General features: G+C 43.2%; 1 protein-coding gene across 4 annotated transcripts in view; it reads right to left on the bottom strand.

Moving 5' to 3' along the window:
• Positions 1-13,612: 13,612 nt before the first annotated feature.
• gak (cyclin G associated kinase) overlaps positions 13,613-17,239 on the bottom strand; it is a 136,423-nt gene continuing 132,796 nt past the window's right edge. For all 4 annotated transcript variants that reach the window (XM_070886283.1, XM_070886291.1, XM_070886296.1 and 1 more), the window contains one exon: positions 13,613-16,643. In XM_070886283.1, the coding sequence (XP_070742384.1) occupies positions 16,542-16,643 (102 nt within the window). In that variant the 3' untranslated portion in view covers positions 13,613-16,541. The remainder of the gene's footprint in view (positions 16,644-17,239) is intronic.

Genomic DNA, 17,239 nt, shown 5'->3' with positions numbered 1-17,239 from the left:
AGCATGGATAGAGAATTGGCTGGCGAACAGAAAGCAGAGAGTCGGGATAAATGGGTCCTTTTCAGATTGGAAATCGGTAGTTAGTGGTGTGCCACAGGGATCAGTGCTGGGACCACAACTGTTTACAATATACATAGATGACCTGGAAGAGGGGACAGAATGTAGTGTAACAAAATTTGCAGATGACACAAAGATTAGTGGGAAAGCGGGTTGTGTAGAGGACACAGAGAGGCTGCAATGAGATTTGGATAGGTTAAGCGAATGGGCTAAGGTTTGGCAGATGGAATACAATGTCGGAAAGTGTGAGGTCATCCACCTTGGGGAAAAAAAAACAGTAAAAGGAAATATTATTTGAATGGGAAGAAATTACAACATGCTGAGGTGCAGAGGGACCTGGGGTCCTTGTGCATGAATCCCAAAAAGTTAGTTTGCAGGTGCAGCAGGTAATCAGGAAGGCGAATGGAATGTTGGCCTTCATTGCGAGAGGGATGGAGTACAAAAGCAGGGAGGTCCTGCTGCAACACTATAGGGTATTGGTAAGGCCGCACCTGGAGTACTGCGTGCAGTTTTGGTCACCTTACTTAAGGAAGGATATACTGGCTTTGGAGGGGGTACAGAGACGATTCACGAGGCTGATTCCGGAGATGAGGGGGTTACCTTATGATGATAGATTGAGTAGACTGGGTCTTTACTCGTTGGAGTTCAGAAGGATGAGGGGTGATCTTAGAGAAACATTTAAAATCATGAAAGGGATAGACAAGATAGAGGCAGAGAGGTTGTTTCCACTGGTCGGGGAGACGAGAACAAGGGGGCACAGCCTCAAAATACGGGGGAGCCAATTTAAAACCGAGTTGAGTTGGAATTTCTTCTCCCAGAGGGTTGTGAATCTGTGGAATTCTCTGCCCACGGAAGCAGTTGAGGCTAGCTCATTGAATGTATTCAAGTCACAGATAGATAGATTTTTAACCAATAAGGGAATTAAGGGTTACGGGGAGAGGGCGAGTAAGTGGAGCTGAGTCCACGGCCAGATCAGCCATGATCTTATTGAATGGCGGAGCAGGCTCGAGAGGCTAGATGGCCTACTCCTGTTCCTAATTCTTATGTTCTTACAACAGACGGTCCGCGTGCAGGGACATTTTGTCTTTGCGCCTGTGGAACGACTTAATTGCTCCTGCATCTCCGCTGGGATGCTGGACCAGCTCCCATTGAGGACACAGTTTTTTTTCCAAGGACAGTAAGAGACCCTGGCTGGTCCAGGTCCTGATCTGGCGGGCCGTAACGGGGGACTTTTCATTTTCGAATGCATCCATTACCATGAGCAACTCCGCTGGCTGTGCCATTTCTACTCCGGTGGTGGGCAATGGCAGCCGACTGAGAGCATCTGCGCAGTTCGCTGTGCCCAGTCTGTGGCGGATTACATAGTGGTATGCCGACAGCATGACCGCCCATCTTTGGATGCAGGCAGAGGCATTGGTGGAGCAGGGAGGTCTTACCTCAGTTGTATAGGGCCTTGGTGAGGCCTCACCTGGAATATTGTGTTCAGTTTTGGTCTCCTAATCTGAGGAAGGACGTTCTTGGTATTGAGGGAGTGCAGTGAAGGTTCACCAGACTGATTCCTGGGATGGCAGGATTGACATATGAGGCGAGACTGGATCGACTGGGCCTGTATTCACTGGAGTTTAGATGAATAAGAGAGGATCTCATAGAAACATATAAAATTCTGTCGGGACTGGACAGGTTACATGCAGGAAGAATGTTCCTGATGTTGGGGAAGTCCAGAACCAGGGGTCACAGTCTAAGGATAAGGGGTAAGCCATTTAGGACCGAGATGAGAAACTTTTTCACTCAGAGAGTTGTTAACCTGTGGAATTCTCTCCCACAGAGAGTTGTTGATGCCAGTTTGTTAGATAAATTCAAGAGGGACTTAGATATGGCCCTGACGGCTAAAGGGATCAAGGGGTTTGGAGAGAAAGCAGGAAAGGGGTACTGAGGTGAATGATCAGCCATGATCTTATTGAATGGTGGTGCAGGCTTGAAGGGCCGAATGGCCTACTCCTGCACCTATTTTCTATGTTTCTATGTTTCTAATCCCTTTGCTCTCAGAGAACAGCGATATGAGCGTCTTGTGGTCAGTTTCAAGCTCAAAATTGAGGCCAAATAAGTACTGGGGTGCATTTTCTTTACCCCGTAAACGCACGCCAGAGCCTCTTTTTCAATCATGCTGTAGGCCCCCTCGGCTTTGGACAAACTCCTGGACATTTAAGCGACTAGTTGCAAAATCCCCGATTCGTTAGCCTGTTGTAACACACACCCGACCCCGTATGACAATGCATCACAAGCTAGCACTAATCTTTTACAAGGGTCATACAGGACAAGAAGTTTGTTTGAACACAACAGATTTCTAGCTTTCTTAAAGGCAGCCTCTTATGAATTCTCCCATACCCAGCCGTCTCCCTTGAGCAGTAGCGCATATAGGGGTTCTAGCAGGGTGCTTAACCCAGGTAGGAAATTACTGAAATCGTTAAGGAGTCCAAGGAACGACCGCAGCTCCGTCACGTTCTGTGATCTCAGCGCGTTCTTGATGGCCTCCGTCTTGGCATCGGTGAGTCTGATGCCATCTGCTGCAATTCTTCTTCCCAAAAACTTGACCTCCTGTGCCAGGAAAATAAACTTCGAGCATTTCAACCTGCGCCCCATGCGATCCAACCGACTAAGAATCTCTTCCAGATTCTTCAAGTGCTCAATGGTGTCCAGACCTGTAACCATTATGTTGTCCTGGAAAACCACGGTGAAAGGAACCGACTTTAGCAGGCTCTCCATGTTCTGTTGGAAGATTGTCGCGGCCGACCGAATCCCGAACGGGCATCTGTTATAGATGAACAGACCTTTGTGCTTGTTGATGCAGGTGAGGCCTTTCGAAGACTCCTCCAGCTCCTGCATCATGTCGGCCAAGGTCAGGTCCAGCTTGGTTAAAATTTTCCCACCAGCCAGGGTAGCAAACAGGTCGTCTGCCTTGGGTAGCGGGTACTGGTCCTGTAGCGAAAAACGGTTAATCATTACTTTATAGTCCACACTAATTCTGACTGTGCCGTCCTCTTTAAGTACCGGGACAATCGGGCTAGCCCACTCGTTGAATTCCACCGGCGCGATGATGCCTTCTCGCTGCAGCCTGTCCAGCTTAATTTCCACTTTCTCACGCATCATATATGGTACCGCCCGTGCCTTGTGGTGGATGGGTCGGGTACCAGGAACCAAATGGATCTGCAATTTCGCCTGCGAGAAGCTTCCAATGCCTGGCTCGAACAACGATGGAAACCTACTCAGAACCTGGGCATATGAGGCGTCGTCGACAGACGAAAGCGCTCGGATGTCGTCCCAGTTCCAGCGGATTTTTCCCAGCCAGCTTCTGCCAAACAATGTGAGGCCATCCCCTGGCACAATCCACAGCGGGAGTTCATGTACTGCTCCATCATAGGAGACTTTGACTTCTGCACTGCCAATTACAGGGATTAATTCCTTGGTGTAAGTCTTTAGTTTGGTGTGAATGGGGCTCAGCTTGGGCCTGTGTGCCTTTTTGCCCCACAATATCAAAGGCCTTTTTACTCATTATGGACTGACTCGCACCAGTGTCCAGTTCCATAGATACTGGAATTCCGTTCAGTTCAACTTTCAACATTATTGGTGGACATTTCGTGGTGAATGTGTATATCTTGTACACTGCTGCTTCCTCGGTACGAGTCTCCAATTCAGCCTGATCCACAGTGGATCGATCTTCCTCTGCAACATGGTGGTTTGCAGGGTTTGCAGCTCGCCTGCACATTCACTGGAGGTGTCCCATTGTTGTGCAACCGTTGCACGCATAGTGCTTGAAGCGGCATTGATGGGGCCGATGATCACCTCCACAGCGCCAACAAGGTGTTAACTGCCTCGCATTAACGATTGATGGCGGACTCTGGGTCATCTGAGGTCGGGCAGCAGCAGCCGGCATATACATTCTGCCATGTATATTCCTGCTCGAAAACTACGTTACTTTGTGCACAGTACTGGCCGAAACGTTTTTACTCTGCAAAATCTGTTTGGTGTCATCGCTGGTGGACATAAATGCCTGGGCTACCGTTATGGCTTTACTTAGATTCGGAGTTCAAGAGTCAACAGTTTGCGAAGGATTTCCTCATGGCCAATGCCCAGTACAAAAAAGTTTCTAAGCATTTTGATAAACTCATAATAAAGGATGAAACTGAGTACTGTGTACAATGAGCAAGTCTCATTAGCTCCTTTAATGAGACTTCAGAGTGCAGATACCTCGTGGGTGGCCTGCTTATATACCGTGTTCCCAAGGCATGCTGGGATCCTTTGGGACTCCAACAGGTCGGTCCTCTGGTGGTAGTGTAATACAGGTTGCAATGGGTTAAATACATAACACATTTGTTCTAGAAATCCCTCAAATTCACAATGTGGAGCGAGCCGCCTTAGTTCGACGACATCGCTCGCCACTTCCTGGCCCTCCGACCGTTGACACGTGTAGAACCGATATCTCGCCATCAAAATGCTTTCCTTAGGATTTAGATGCTCCCGGATCAGCGTACACAATTCGTCATAGGACTTAGCTGTTGGTTTTGCCAGAGCTAGAAGGTTCTTCATGAGGCCATAGGTTGTTGTCCCACAGACAGTTAGGAGGATCGCCCTTCGTTTGGCAGCGTTCTCGTCCCCTTCCAGCTCATTGGCCACGAAGTATTGGTCGAGTCTCTCCACGAAGGCCTCTCAATCGTCCCTTTCTGAGAATTTCTCCAGGATACCAACTGTTCTTTGCATTTTCGCGCGGTTGTTTGTTACCTCGTCGTCAATTGATATGTTTATAATAAAGGATGAAACTGTGAACTGTGTACAATGAGCAAGTGTGACCTTTGCTCCTTTAATGAGACTCCAGAGTGCAGGTACCTCGTGGGCGACCTACTTATATACCGTGCTCCCAAGGGATGCTGGGAGCTGTTGGGACTCCAACAGGTAAACCCTCTGGTGGTCGTGTAATACATAATATACTATTCAGCTTTTCAAAAAATTCAATGAGAGTAATGAGGGGGAGAAATTTCTGAAATATGTACAAGAGAACTTTCTTGATCAGTGTGTTGTCAGCCCAATGAGGCAGTGCTGGATCTAGTCCTGGGGAGTGAAGTGGGGCAACTGGACCATGCTTCAGCAGGAGAACATTTGGAGAACAATGATCATAGCATTACAACAACAACTTATATTTATATAGCGCCTTTAACGTAGTGAAACATCCGAAGGCACTTCACAGGAATATTATGAGATTAAAAAATTTTAACACCGAGTTGCATAAGGAGAAATTCGGGCAGGTGACCAAAAGCTTGGTTAAAGAGATTGGTTTTAAGGAGCGTCTTGAAGCAGGAAAGAAAGGTAGAGAGGTGGAAAGGTGTAGGCAGGGAATTCCAGAGCTTTCGGCCTAGGCAACAGAAGACACGGCCACCAAAGGTTGAGCGATTATAATCAGGGATACTGAAGAGAGCAGAATTATAGGAGCACAGATATCTCGGGGGGGGGGGGGGGGGGGGGAGGGGGTAGGGGTTGTGGGGCTGAAGGAAATTGCAGAGATAGGGAGGGATGAGGCCATGAAGGGATTTAAAAACAAGGATGAGAATTTTGAAATCGAGGCGTTGCTTAACCAGGAGCAAATGTAGGTCAGCGAGCACAGGGGGTGATGGGTGAGTGGGACTTGGTGCGAGTCAGGACACGGGCAGCTGAGTTTTGGATCACCTCCAGTTTACGTAGGGTAGAATGTGGGAGGCCAGCTAGGTTTAGAATTGTCATGGAAAAGGACAAGGAACAACCAAGCGTAAAAATACTTAACTGGAGGAGAGCTAAAACCAGTGAGTTGAAAAGGGATCTGGCCCAGGTGGATTGGAATTAAAAATTGGTCGGCAAAACAGTCATTGAGCGATGGGAGACCTTCAAAGAGGAGATCATTCAGGTACAGAGTAGATCCTGCAAATTCGCACTGCCCCACAAGGCGTCTTAGGTCGGCGACAAAACTCGCCACATTCTGGCCCTCGGAACGACAACGGTGCGTGTAAAAGTGGTACCTGGCCACCAGGATGCTCTCCTTTGGCTTGAGGTGTTCCCGAAGCAGCGTACACAATTCTGCGGAAGATTTGTCCGTTAGTTTGACCAGTGCCAGCAAATTTTTGAGGAGGCCATATGCCGATGACCCACATAAGGTGAGGAGAATCGCCCTGCGCTTGATCTCTGTTTCAGTCGTGTCCAATTCGTTGGCCACAAAGTACTGGTCGAGGCACTCCCAAGGCTTCCCAATCATCACCCTCAACAAATCTCTCAAGAATACCAATGGCAGCCCCACGTGAAAGTTCGTGATCCGTTACTCGTTGCCAATTTGTTATGTTCAGAATAAATCCACAGGACTGTTTTGCAAGCTCAAACTTGTGACCTTGGTCTCTTTATTCAGACTCCAGAGTGAGGAAGCAGCATGGTGAATCACCTTTTATACCTGCTTACCACAGGGTGCACAGGTAACCCTTGGGTCTCCCACAGGTGTGTCCCCGAGTAGCAAGTCTTACATTTTGGTAAGGTTTACATACATACATAACAAAAGGGATTCCCAAAAGTCTTTTATAAACATATAAATAGTAAAAGATTAATCAAAGGAAGGTTGGGGCCGATTAGGGACCAAAAGGAAATATTCTTGTCGAGGCAGAGCACATGGCTGAGTTACTAAATGATTACTTTGCATCTGTCTTCACTAGAGAAGAAGATGCTGCCAATCTAGCAGGAAAGAAGGAGGCAGATATTGGATAGAATAAAAATAAAGAGGACCATCAGAACATAAGCAATAGAAGTAGGAGTAAGCCATTTGGCCCCTCGAGCCTGCTCCGCCATTCAGTGAGATCATGGCTGATCTTCTGCCTCAACTCCACTTGCCTGCACTTTCCCCATATTCCTTGATTCCCTTAATATCCAAAAATCTATCGATCTTTGTCCTGAATATACTCAACGACTGAACTTTCATTGCCCTCTGGGGTAGAGAAGTCCAAAGATTCACAACCCTCTGAGTGAAAAATGTTCTCCTCATCTCAGTTCTAAATGGCCGACCCCTTATTCTGATACTGTGACCCCTGGTTCTAGACTCCCCAGCCAGGGAAAACATCCTCCCTGCACCTACCCTGTCAAGCCCTGTAAGAATTTTGTATGTTTCAATGAGATCACCTCATACTTCTAAACTCTAGAGAATATGGGCTTAGTCTACTCAATCTCTCCTCATAGGACAATCCCCCCATCCCAGGAATCAGTCTGGTGAACCTTTGTTGCACCCCCTCAATGGCAAGTATAGGAACTTAAAATGTTGGCAGTCCTCAAAATAGAAAAGTCATCTGGTCCAGATGGGGTGCATCCTAGGTTACTGAAATAAGTAAGGGTGGGAATTGTGGCGGCTCTGGCCACAATCTTCTAATCCTCCATGGACATGGCGGCAGTGCCGAGGACTGGAGGATTGCAAATATAACACCCTGTTTAACAAATGGAAGGTGTTAAGCCCGGCAACTGCAGGCCAGTTAGCCTAACATCAGTGGTAGGGAAGTGTTCAGAGACAATAATCCAGGACAAAATAAATTGGCATTTGGAAATGTACGAGCTAATAAATGAAAGTCAACACAAATTTGTTGAAGACAAATCGTGTTTAATTAACTTGATTGAGTTCTTTGATGAAGTAACAGAAAGTGTTGTGAGGATAGTGCGAATCATGTGTATATGGACTTTCAAAAGACATTTGATAAAGTACCGCATAATAGACTGGCAAGCAAAAAAGTCCATGGGAATAAAGGGACCGTGGCAGCATGGATATAAAATTGGTTTAGGGACAGAAAGCAGAGAGTAATGGTGAACAGTTAGTTTTTATACTGGAGGGCGGTATGCAGTGGTGTTCCTCAGGGGTCGGTATTATGACCACGGCTCTTTTTGATATATATTAATGGCCTGGACTTGGAAATACAGGACATATCATAGTTTGCAGATGCCTAAAATGCAGAAATGTAGTAAGCAATGAGGAGGATAGTAATAGACTTCAGGAGGACATAGACAGACTAGGCAGAGAGCAGATCAAATTTGATGCCGAAAAGTGTAAAGTGATGTATTTTCGTAGGAAAAATGAGGAGAGGCAATGTGAACTAAATGGTACAAATTTGAAGGGGGTGCAGGAAAAGAGGGACCTGGAGGTGTATGTACACAGATCTTTGAAAGTGGCAGGACAAGATGAGAAGGCTGTTAAAGCATATGGGATTCTTGGCTTTTGTCACGTATGTACTTTTGGGATCACTAGCCACTAGATGGCGTCACTGTTGGGGGCCATTGGAAGTATAAAAGGCCAGCCATTTTGTATATCAGTCACTTTGCGCCTTAATAAAGCAGAGCCAAAGTTATACCTCTTGGAGTTAAACAGTATTCAGTCTAACAGTTATTGCATACACAACAGCTTTAATAATAGAGTAATAGAGTACAAAAAGCAAGTTATGCTAAAACTTTACAAAATACTGGTTAGGCCCCAGCTGGAGTATTGTGGCCAATTCTGGGCACCACACTTTAGGAAAAATGTTGAGGCCTGGGAGAGGGTGCAGAAGAGATTTACTAGAATGGTACCAGGACCAAGGGATTCAGTTATGTGGAGAGACTGGAGAAGCTGGGGTTGTTCTCCTTAGAGCAGAGAAGGTGAAAGGGAGATTCGATCGAGGTGTTCAAAATCATTAATGCTTCTGATAGAGTAAATAAGGAGTAATTGTTTCCAGTGGCAGAAGGGTCAATAACATATTTATGGTGATTGGCAAAAGAACCAGAGGCAACATGAGGAAATATTTATTTTACACAGCAAGTTGTTGTAATCTAGAATACACTGTCTGAAAGGGTGGTGGAAGCAGATTCAATAGTAACATTCAAAAGAGAATTAGATATATACTTGAAGGGGGAAATAAATTACAGGGTTATGGGAAAAGAGCAAGGGACTGGGATTAATTGGATAGCTCTTTCAAAGAGCTGATAGTGGCACGATGGGCCAAATGTCATCCCTCCGTGCTGTTTTATTCTATGATTTTATGGAAATGTTTTGGGGTATCTGAGTTTGTGAAAGGCACTATATAAATGCAAGTTTTTCCTTTCGGGTGGGTGGCATAATAGGGCAAATAGGAACAAGAGTCAATCATTCACCCGTCGATCCTGCTCCGCCATTCAATTAGATCATGGCTGAGCTGTACCTCAACTCCAATTATCCACCGCTGATTCATATCCCTTGGTACCCTCGCCTCCCTCAAATCTATCAATCTCAGAGTTCTGGAATTCTCCTACAACAACAATCACTTGAATTTATATAGCGTCTTTAATGTAGTTAAACGTTCCAAGGCGCTTCACAAGAGTATTAAGAGTTAAAAAATGTAACATCAAGCCACACAAGTAGAACTTAGCACAGGTGACCAAAAGCTTGGTTAAAGAGGTATGTTTTAAGGAGCGTCTTGAAGGACGAAAAAGCGGTTGAGAGGTGGAGGGGTTTAGGCAGAGAGTTCCAGAGCTTGGGGCCTGGGCAATAGAAGGCACAGCCACAAAAGGTTGAGTGATTAGAATCAGTAATGCTCAGGAGAGCAGAATTAGAGGAGCGCAGACGTCTCGAGGGGTTGTGGGGTTGGAGGAGATTACAGAGATCGGGAGGAGCGAGGCCATGGAGGGATTTGAAAATATGAAAATTTTGAAATCCAGGCATTGCTTATCCGGAAGCCAATGTAGGTCAGCGAGCAGAGGGATGATGGGTGAGCGGGACTTGGTGCGAGTTAGGGCATGGACAGACGAGTTTTGGATCACCTCTAGTTTACATAGGGTAGAAGGTGGGAGGCCAGCCAGGAGTGCATTGGAATAGTCAAATCTCAAGGTAACAAAGGCATGGATGAGGGCTTCAGCAGCGGATGAGCTGAGGCAAGGGCTGAGAAGGGCGATGTTACGGAGGTGGAAATAGGAGGTCTTAGTTATTCTTCGGATATGTGGTCGAAAACTCATTCCAGGGTCAAATATGACTCCAAGGTTGCAAACAGTCCGGTTCAGCCTCAGACAGAAGATAGGGAGAGGGATGGAGTCAGTGGCTCGGGAATGGAGTTTGTGGTGAGGACCAAAAACAATGGCTTCGGTCTTTCCAATATTCAATTGGGAACATTTCTGCTCAGCTACGCTTTGTGTGAAAATGTAGTCATCAATGGTTCCAAGCAGCATTTAGAGTGAGGCTGGTGTCAAACATCTGACTTACAGCGGCACCCTTTTCCCCCAAATCACGCATGCAACCCCCAATGCTTATGCTCCTATTGTGTCCGCTATCCCCTTTCACCTCACTACCCACCCTTACTACTAATCCATCACTACCTCCTTTTCAAACCAGCTGCTGACACAATTAAAAAAAACTTTCTCAGTACAGATTTTGAAATTTGGCATCTTGTTTTTCAAAATTATTTGAAGAAATGCTACTGCACAGTAACTGTGCTAAAGAACATTCCAGTAGACTGATGTACTGCTGCATCCGATAGATATGTCGCATATGCTCAGACTTCAAAATTCAAACACAATAATCAGAGCTCTGGGCAGGAATATCCAGGCTAAGCTTTCAAATAAATGATTTAATAAAAGCATTAAAAGATAATTCATTATGTAAATGTAACTGTTAGTGAAATATTTTGAATAGGAGAAATTTCAGTTACTGAGGAAAATAGCAGCTTTTTCCCCCCAGGTGTTTCAAGTGATTTGCGGGGAAAATGTACAGATGAATATCCTGCAGAAGTTTTATTAAAACAGTGGGTGTTGTATGACAGGCAGGAGCTTTGTGACACCTCAAACGTTGAAAATGCCATCACAGTGTCACTTACAGGCATAACGCTATTGCATGAAAATGTGGACACTTCAAGGATTTCTTAATTAGAGCAGGTTGACATTCGCGAGTTTTCAATGGAACATCTGGCCCTTGTAGAAAATATAGATATAAATACACATTTTGAGTAAACTTCTGTATGATGAAGATCATGTACAAGTTTTCTTTATGTTATCTGTAATGTACTAGATGGCCTAAAATATACTAAAACCACTGTACACATTTCTGGTGTCAGCTTTTCCCATTGTAATATCCTATCTCCACATTTTATGTAGGTAGCTACCATTATAACTTATGATTGTAATTACAGCCTCTTGGCTGTGGCGACACTGTAGCACATTGTTTTACATTAGCCAGCTCCTCAGCCTATACTGCAGAGAAACCCCTATGCTGCAACCACCTCTACCTCTCGGCCTTCTGAACTGCCATAAGTTTTTTCAAAGTATTATATAAAATATGGACAAAATGCATGACTGTTAAATAGGGACTGAACTATGTCTGCATGCCTTGGTCCCATTATTTCCCTCCCTCAAATCTGTTATCTGAAAATTACACTCCCAATATGCAATGTCATGGGAGCTCAACTAATACATTCATTCTGTTACATTGCATGCTTTTGTTTGCAGTAACATTTTGATCCACTATTATACATATTCACAATGCACTATGCTTCTCATTTCTTTTTACTGCTTATTACTTTCCATTTTTCTACTTGCTGTTTCACTCCCCATCTTTTCACATTTATATTCCCACCAGATTGTGCACTTTTTGTTTTTGAGAATTTCACAAGCTATTTTCAAAATTTAATAAAATCTTGTTCTGATGAAGGATCACCCCAAATAATAACCCGTTAAGGGGGAACCAGTGGATGTGGTGTATTTGGATTTCTAGAAGGCATTCGATAAGGTGCCACATAAAAGGTTACTGCACAAGATAAAAGTTCACGGGTTGGGGGTAATATATTAGCACAGATAGAGAACTGGCCAACTAACAGAAAACAGAGAGTCGGGATAAATGGGTCATTTTCTGGTTGACAAACGGTAACTAGTGGGGTGCCACAGGGATTGGTGTTGGGGCTTCAACTATTTACAATCTATAATAATGACTTGGATGAAGGGGCCGAATGTAATGTAGCCAAGTTTGCTGATGATACAAAGATGGGTGGTAAAGCAAGCTGTGAGGACACAAAGCTGCAGCAAAGGGATATATCTTCTTCTTTGATGGTCCCTCACCAAAAAGGGATGAGTTCACAGGTGTTTCGATGAAAAACCTGATATTCCCGGTCCAAAAATACATGTTAGAGGGTGGAAGATGCCTGTGTGTGTATTTTTTTAACGTGTGGTGGCCACTGCACACCAGCCACCACACGGGCTTGACAGAGCTAGGTCTCGGTCCAGAGCAAGGATTACCCAAGACGACTGGAGACCAGCTCTGCTGCACGGACCGAGTGCGCACACATATTGTAGTGTGGGCTGGCCCGTGGTGCCCCAGAGTCCTCGCCTCTGCTGGGCCCTGAACTCATGTCTCTCCTAGGCCCTGATCACGCTGCTCTATGATCACTCGCCGCTCCTGCTGTGCCTGCCCATGCTTCTATCACTGACGTGCGCTCCTCTCACCGACGTGGACCTTGGTGACGTCCAATCCAGTCGCCCTCTTGCACCAGCTCGTGCTGCTCCCTGAAATGGTACGCCACCACGCTGTCCAGGGGCTGTTCGCCTTTTATGGCCCCGACCTGCCGCTGGTGTTTCCTCGCAGGTCGGGGCCGCCATATATACAGGCTAAGTGAGTGGGCAAACATTTGGCAGATGGACTATAATGTGGGAAAGTGAGAGGTTATTCACTTTGGCAGGAAAAATAAAGAAGCAAATTATTTAAATGGAGAGAGATTACAAAATGCTGCAGTACAGAGGGACCAGGGGTTCCTTGTGCATGAAACACAAAAAGTCAATGAAGTGAGCTACCGCACTTCACTTGACAATAACAAATATTACATAGGAATATATTAATTTTTAACTTGGGAGAGGGCAGGGTGTTACTACGCAAAGTAATACATTCACACAGCATTAGCCCCGCCACAGGTTTATACAGATTCACACTAGATTGGGTAGAATAGAGAAATGAGGAAGGTGAGGTTAAGTTCTCAAATTATTCAAATTACACTTTATCCTTAGGTGTAAGTGATAATACAGATCACTATCGGAAAAAGAATGTTACTGTACATTCTGTTTAGATCAGGTACTCATTTATCAAGTTAATTGTGCATCATGCAAAATAATTAGTAATCTCTGTGTAGCAGCAACTCCTGCAGTGTTTATTCTTGCCCTTGTTAGATCAAAATGAGAATTTTATGTTTATACAAAGGGAATCGAAGTACAGGAACAAAAAAAAGGTTTTCTGCAAAATCTTTTTTTTTTTTTTTAAACAAAAATACTAACGGTTCCTCCAAACATGTTCTATGTTCTTACCTCCCAGAACATAGAATGCAGTATTTAGAGTAAAATACAATTACAGGTCACTCTTCACTTTCAATTAATTCAACTAATCACCCACAAGGGTTGTGATGAATCTTTGAGAACTTAAATTAGGAAAAGGCTTGTGCATGTGTCACTACAATGCACATCTAAAACAAATCTTGCCATATCTGATGCAGAATGAATGTGACAGACAGCGGAGGAAGTAAGGTAATGAACTAGCGAGTAAATCAATCTGTTTTATTAACCATAAATGCAGTTCACAGATAAGACACTTATTTCCAGATAGAGAAGTATATAACTAAATTAACAGAGTCTATATTGTGTTTATTACATGGATCCCTGTTTACAATGTCTGAGGTTTCAATTTTGTTTGTTCTATATATACATATATGCTGTTGTACAATCTATAGATATTACAATATTTCCATATTAAAAAATGCAACTTTTTGTAACATTTTGATAGTTGTCCAAAATAAGATTATTTTCTGCAAGTCCCTTCAATATATCCCAGAAGAATCACAGATATTAAGACTATGTTAGATTTAAAACTAATTGTGCAACCAAATCATTATTTTCCATAAGTTAAGGTCGATAGAAGAACAAACATATCCCATTTTGCACTTGGAATTTATTCCTCAAATGCCTTAAAATGGCTGCAATGCCCTATTTCTTACCTGCCATTTTAGGAGTGTCCCAACCCAGCAATACAAAATTCCTAATATACATCACTTGCTATTTCAACATGTTCCCAGGTAAAATTACACAATCTATCCTTCATTAAGCAATTACCTGCAACGATATACAAATATGCAAAAAAATTGAGATCCAGCTTCTCAATTGACATGTACTCTCCCAGCAAGCATTTCAGCCCTAGCCTTTCAAATGAATACCAAAAACTGGTGCTATGAGCGTTTGTTTCAAGTTCAACAGTAGTGTTCACTGCACATGTAAACAGTTCAGCTGTGAAACCACCTCGTAAGCCACATCATTATCTTTGTTCATTGTAATTCTCAAGCAAACAGTTACTTGGTAAACATCTGCCTATAGGAAAAGCTCAATGAAAGAATTCTCACAAGGTACACATTGGTTCTTCAGGTTGACTGCACAACAATATCAGAAATGTTGTCTTTTTTTGTTAAATACTGTGCGGTCTAGCATTGTGTGTCGAGCTCTGGTCGGTGCTGGATATATCATGTTGAACACATGGGTTTAAATTCCCAGCCTCAGTTGACACAAAATTCAAACCTTGATGTAAGACAGTTTTTCCGGGTCTCAGTCAGATTGCTAAACAAAGATGCTTGCAGTAGTGGGATACTCTCTTAGGACTGGAAAAAAAAATCACCTTGGAGACGCACTTTATAATATGCAACACTACTGTTGGCAGGTATGAAGAAGTCTGACCCATGTCTTTCCACCCTCCTGCCTGATGTATGACACATGGAGGCAACAAAAGGGAGCAGAGAGGTAAAAATGATTTAAAAATTACCTTTAAAATACCGATGGAATATTAGGAATACCACATCATATGACAATGTTTTAATACACAATATTTGGAAGTGTTTGTAATACAGATTCTCTCTTGCCTTTCTTCATTAATTCTCATCCTTTGAATAAACGGCAACCGTAACCCATTTTTCATGAGAACGTTGTGCCTAGTTGATCCAGATTTACAACCATGATTTCTGTCACATGGTATCGTCTCTGGGTAAGCTAAATCCTCTGTGCAGAGATTGTCTGTAAGTTACCATAGTATGAATAAAAGCACACTGCACCAAACCTATTAAACTGCAAATCACTTCAGTTCAAAATAGCGTACTTAGATTTGGAATTGAGCATTTATACAGGTGAATCCAAACCAGCTTTCACATCAAGAACAGGAGGGAACGGACTTTGATATTGTAATTCAGTATCAGTTCTGAGCAGCCTCACCATTCATGCATTTCTTGTTTTCAGAACAAAAAGCTAATCAGTTAATTCTGGACAAACAATGACCATACAAAACAGGACCTTTGAACAGAAAGCATAGCAGATGTTCTCCTTTACGTACGCGGCAATATAAAATCTTCCTAAATCTTACCTCTTGGAAAGTAGTGCTCAGTGGATAGTCAACCAAAGGGAATGTAAACTGCAAACACTTTCAATTTTTACAAGAAAAAAGTAACAATCATTTACTTCACTTTAAGTTATTACAAATCATTTTTCACAGGTGTTGGCTGACACTTGAAGACCCATAAGCTAAAATCGCAGCATCAACATGCTAAACCTTAGAATGTGGTGCATGACCATTTTCAATAGTCATTGAAATTTGCAGCAGGAACATAATGCTTCAAAGTACGTCAACGCCCTAATTCACAGAACATAATATACACCCACAAACAGTAAATTTACATTATTACAGAAATCAACATGAAAATGAGAAAACTTGGGCTTGCTGATAGAAATCTCTACTTTCAGAAAGAAATAAATTATAGTCTACATAGGCTAACAAAATAAACATCACTTCTGGCCAATAAATTTTTGGGTGGAGGTCAACTGAAATCGACAAAAGGCAGCCATGATAAAATTACAGACAAAATATGGCAAACAAACATGAACAAAGAGTAGAGAAAATAGGGTGGAGGGGGAGGGAGGGAGGGGAGACATGCCAACAGGAATGCTTCATCTCTAAATTTTAAAGGCAAGGCATTGTTGAATATTTTATGTAAACTTACTAAGCCTACAACTGTACATTTTTAGAACTGGTCTTCATATTACTCAATTCTTCCTGTGAAGCCTTCTCAAACATTTACACCCTATATTTTCATTTCACTGTCAAAAACACAGACTGGATTTTCAAACAGATTTCAAAAGCATATTCACTGCAATGATCTTAAAGATAAAATGTGGTTTTTAAGAGGGCTCTGAAGCACTGCTATCATCCTGTAGCAGAAAAGGATTGTTTTAATGATGCAGGAAGTGCGTCAATCAAGAGTCTGTAGGAAGAATTTCATACATTTTAAACTACAGCTCTGCAGTAACATTTCAGGAAAGTGAAGTTTTAAGACAACTGAAGATATGATTATCTTTTGCAGTGGCTGTTCCAGGGGAAGATAAAAACTGATCAACATAACACTTGGAGCAGAATCATCTATTATATCCAGAAGTTCTGTACTTCAGAAGAGTGCCTTTGACCCCTGGTTTTCAAATTCTGACCAAGCATCATTCAGCTCCATGAAGATCATTTTGGCATACTCTTCATAGGGCTCACCTGTGGCCTTAATAGTAAGAAAAAAATATGTTTAATATCCAGTTCATAATGGCGACAGTGTGTTTTACTTCATTGTATGTTTGGAACTCTAAATGCAAATCACATGACAGGCAGAACTTATCACAAAGAAATGTTGTGATGGATTCATTCTCTGGTTGGCAACCAGTAAATAGTGAGGTGCCACAGGGATCAGTGCTGGGACCCCAACTATTTACAATCTATATTAACGACTTGGAAGAAGGGACTAAGTGTAACGTAGCCAAGTTTGCTGACGATACAAAGATGGGAGGAAAAGCAATGTGTGAGGACACAAAAAATCTGCAAAAGGACATAGACAGGTTAAGTGAGTGGGCAAAAATTTGACAAATGGAGTATAATGTCGGAAAGTTTGAGGTCATGTGCTTTGGCAGAAAAAAAAATCAAATAGCAAATTATTATTTAAATGGAGAAAGATTGCAAAGTGCCGCAGTACAGCGGGACCTGGGGGTACTTGTGCATGAAACACAAAAGGATAGTATGCAGGTACAGCAAGTGATCAGGAAGGCCAATGGAATCTTGGCCTTTATTGAAAAGGGGATGGAGTATAAGAGCAGGGAAGTCTTG

This window comes from Pristiophorus japonicus, chromosome 1 (assembly GCF_044704955.1).
Source record: "Pristiophorus japonicus isolate sPriJap1 chromosome 1, sPriJap1.hap1, whole genome shotgun sequence".
Taxonomy (NCBI): Eukaryota; Metazoa; Chordata; class Chondrichthyes; family Pristiophoridae; genus Pristiophorus; species Pristiophorus japonicus.
This window is presented reverse-complemented; position numbering and strand designations above follow the sequence as displayed.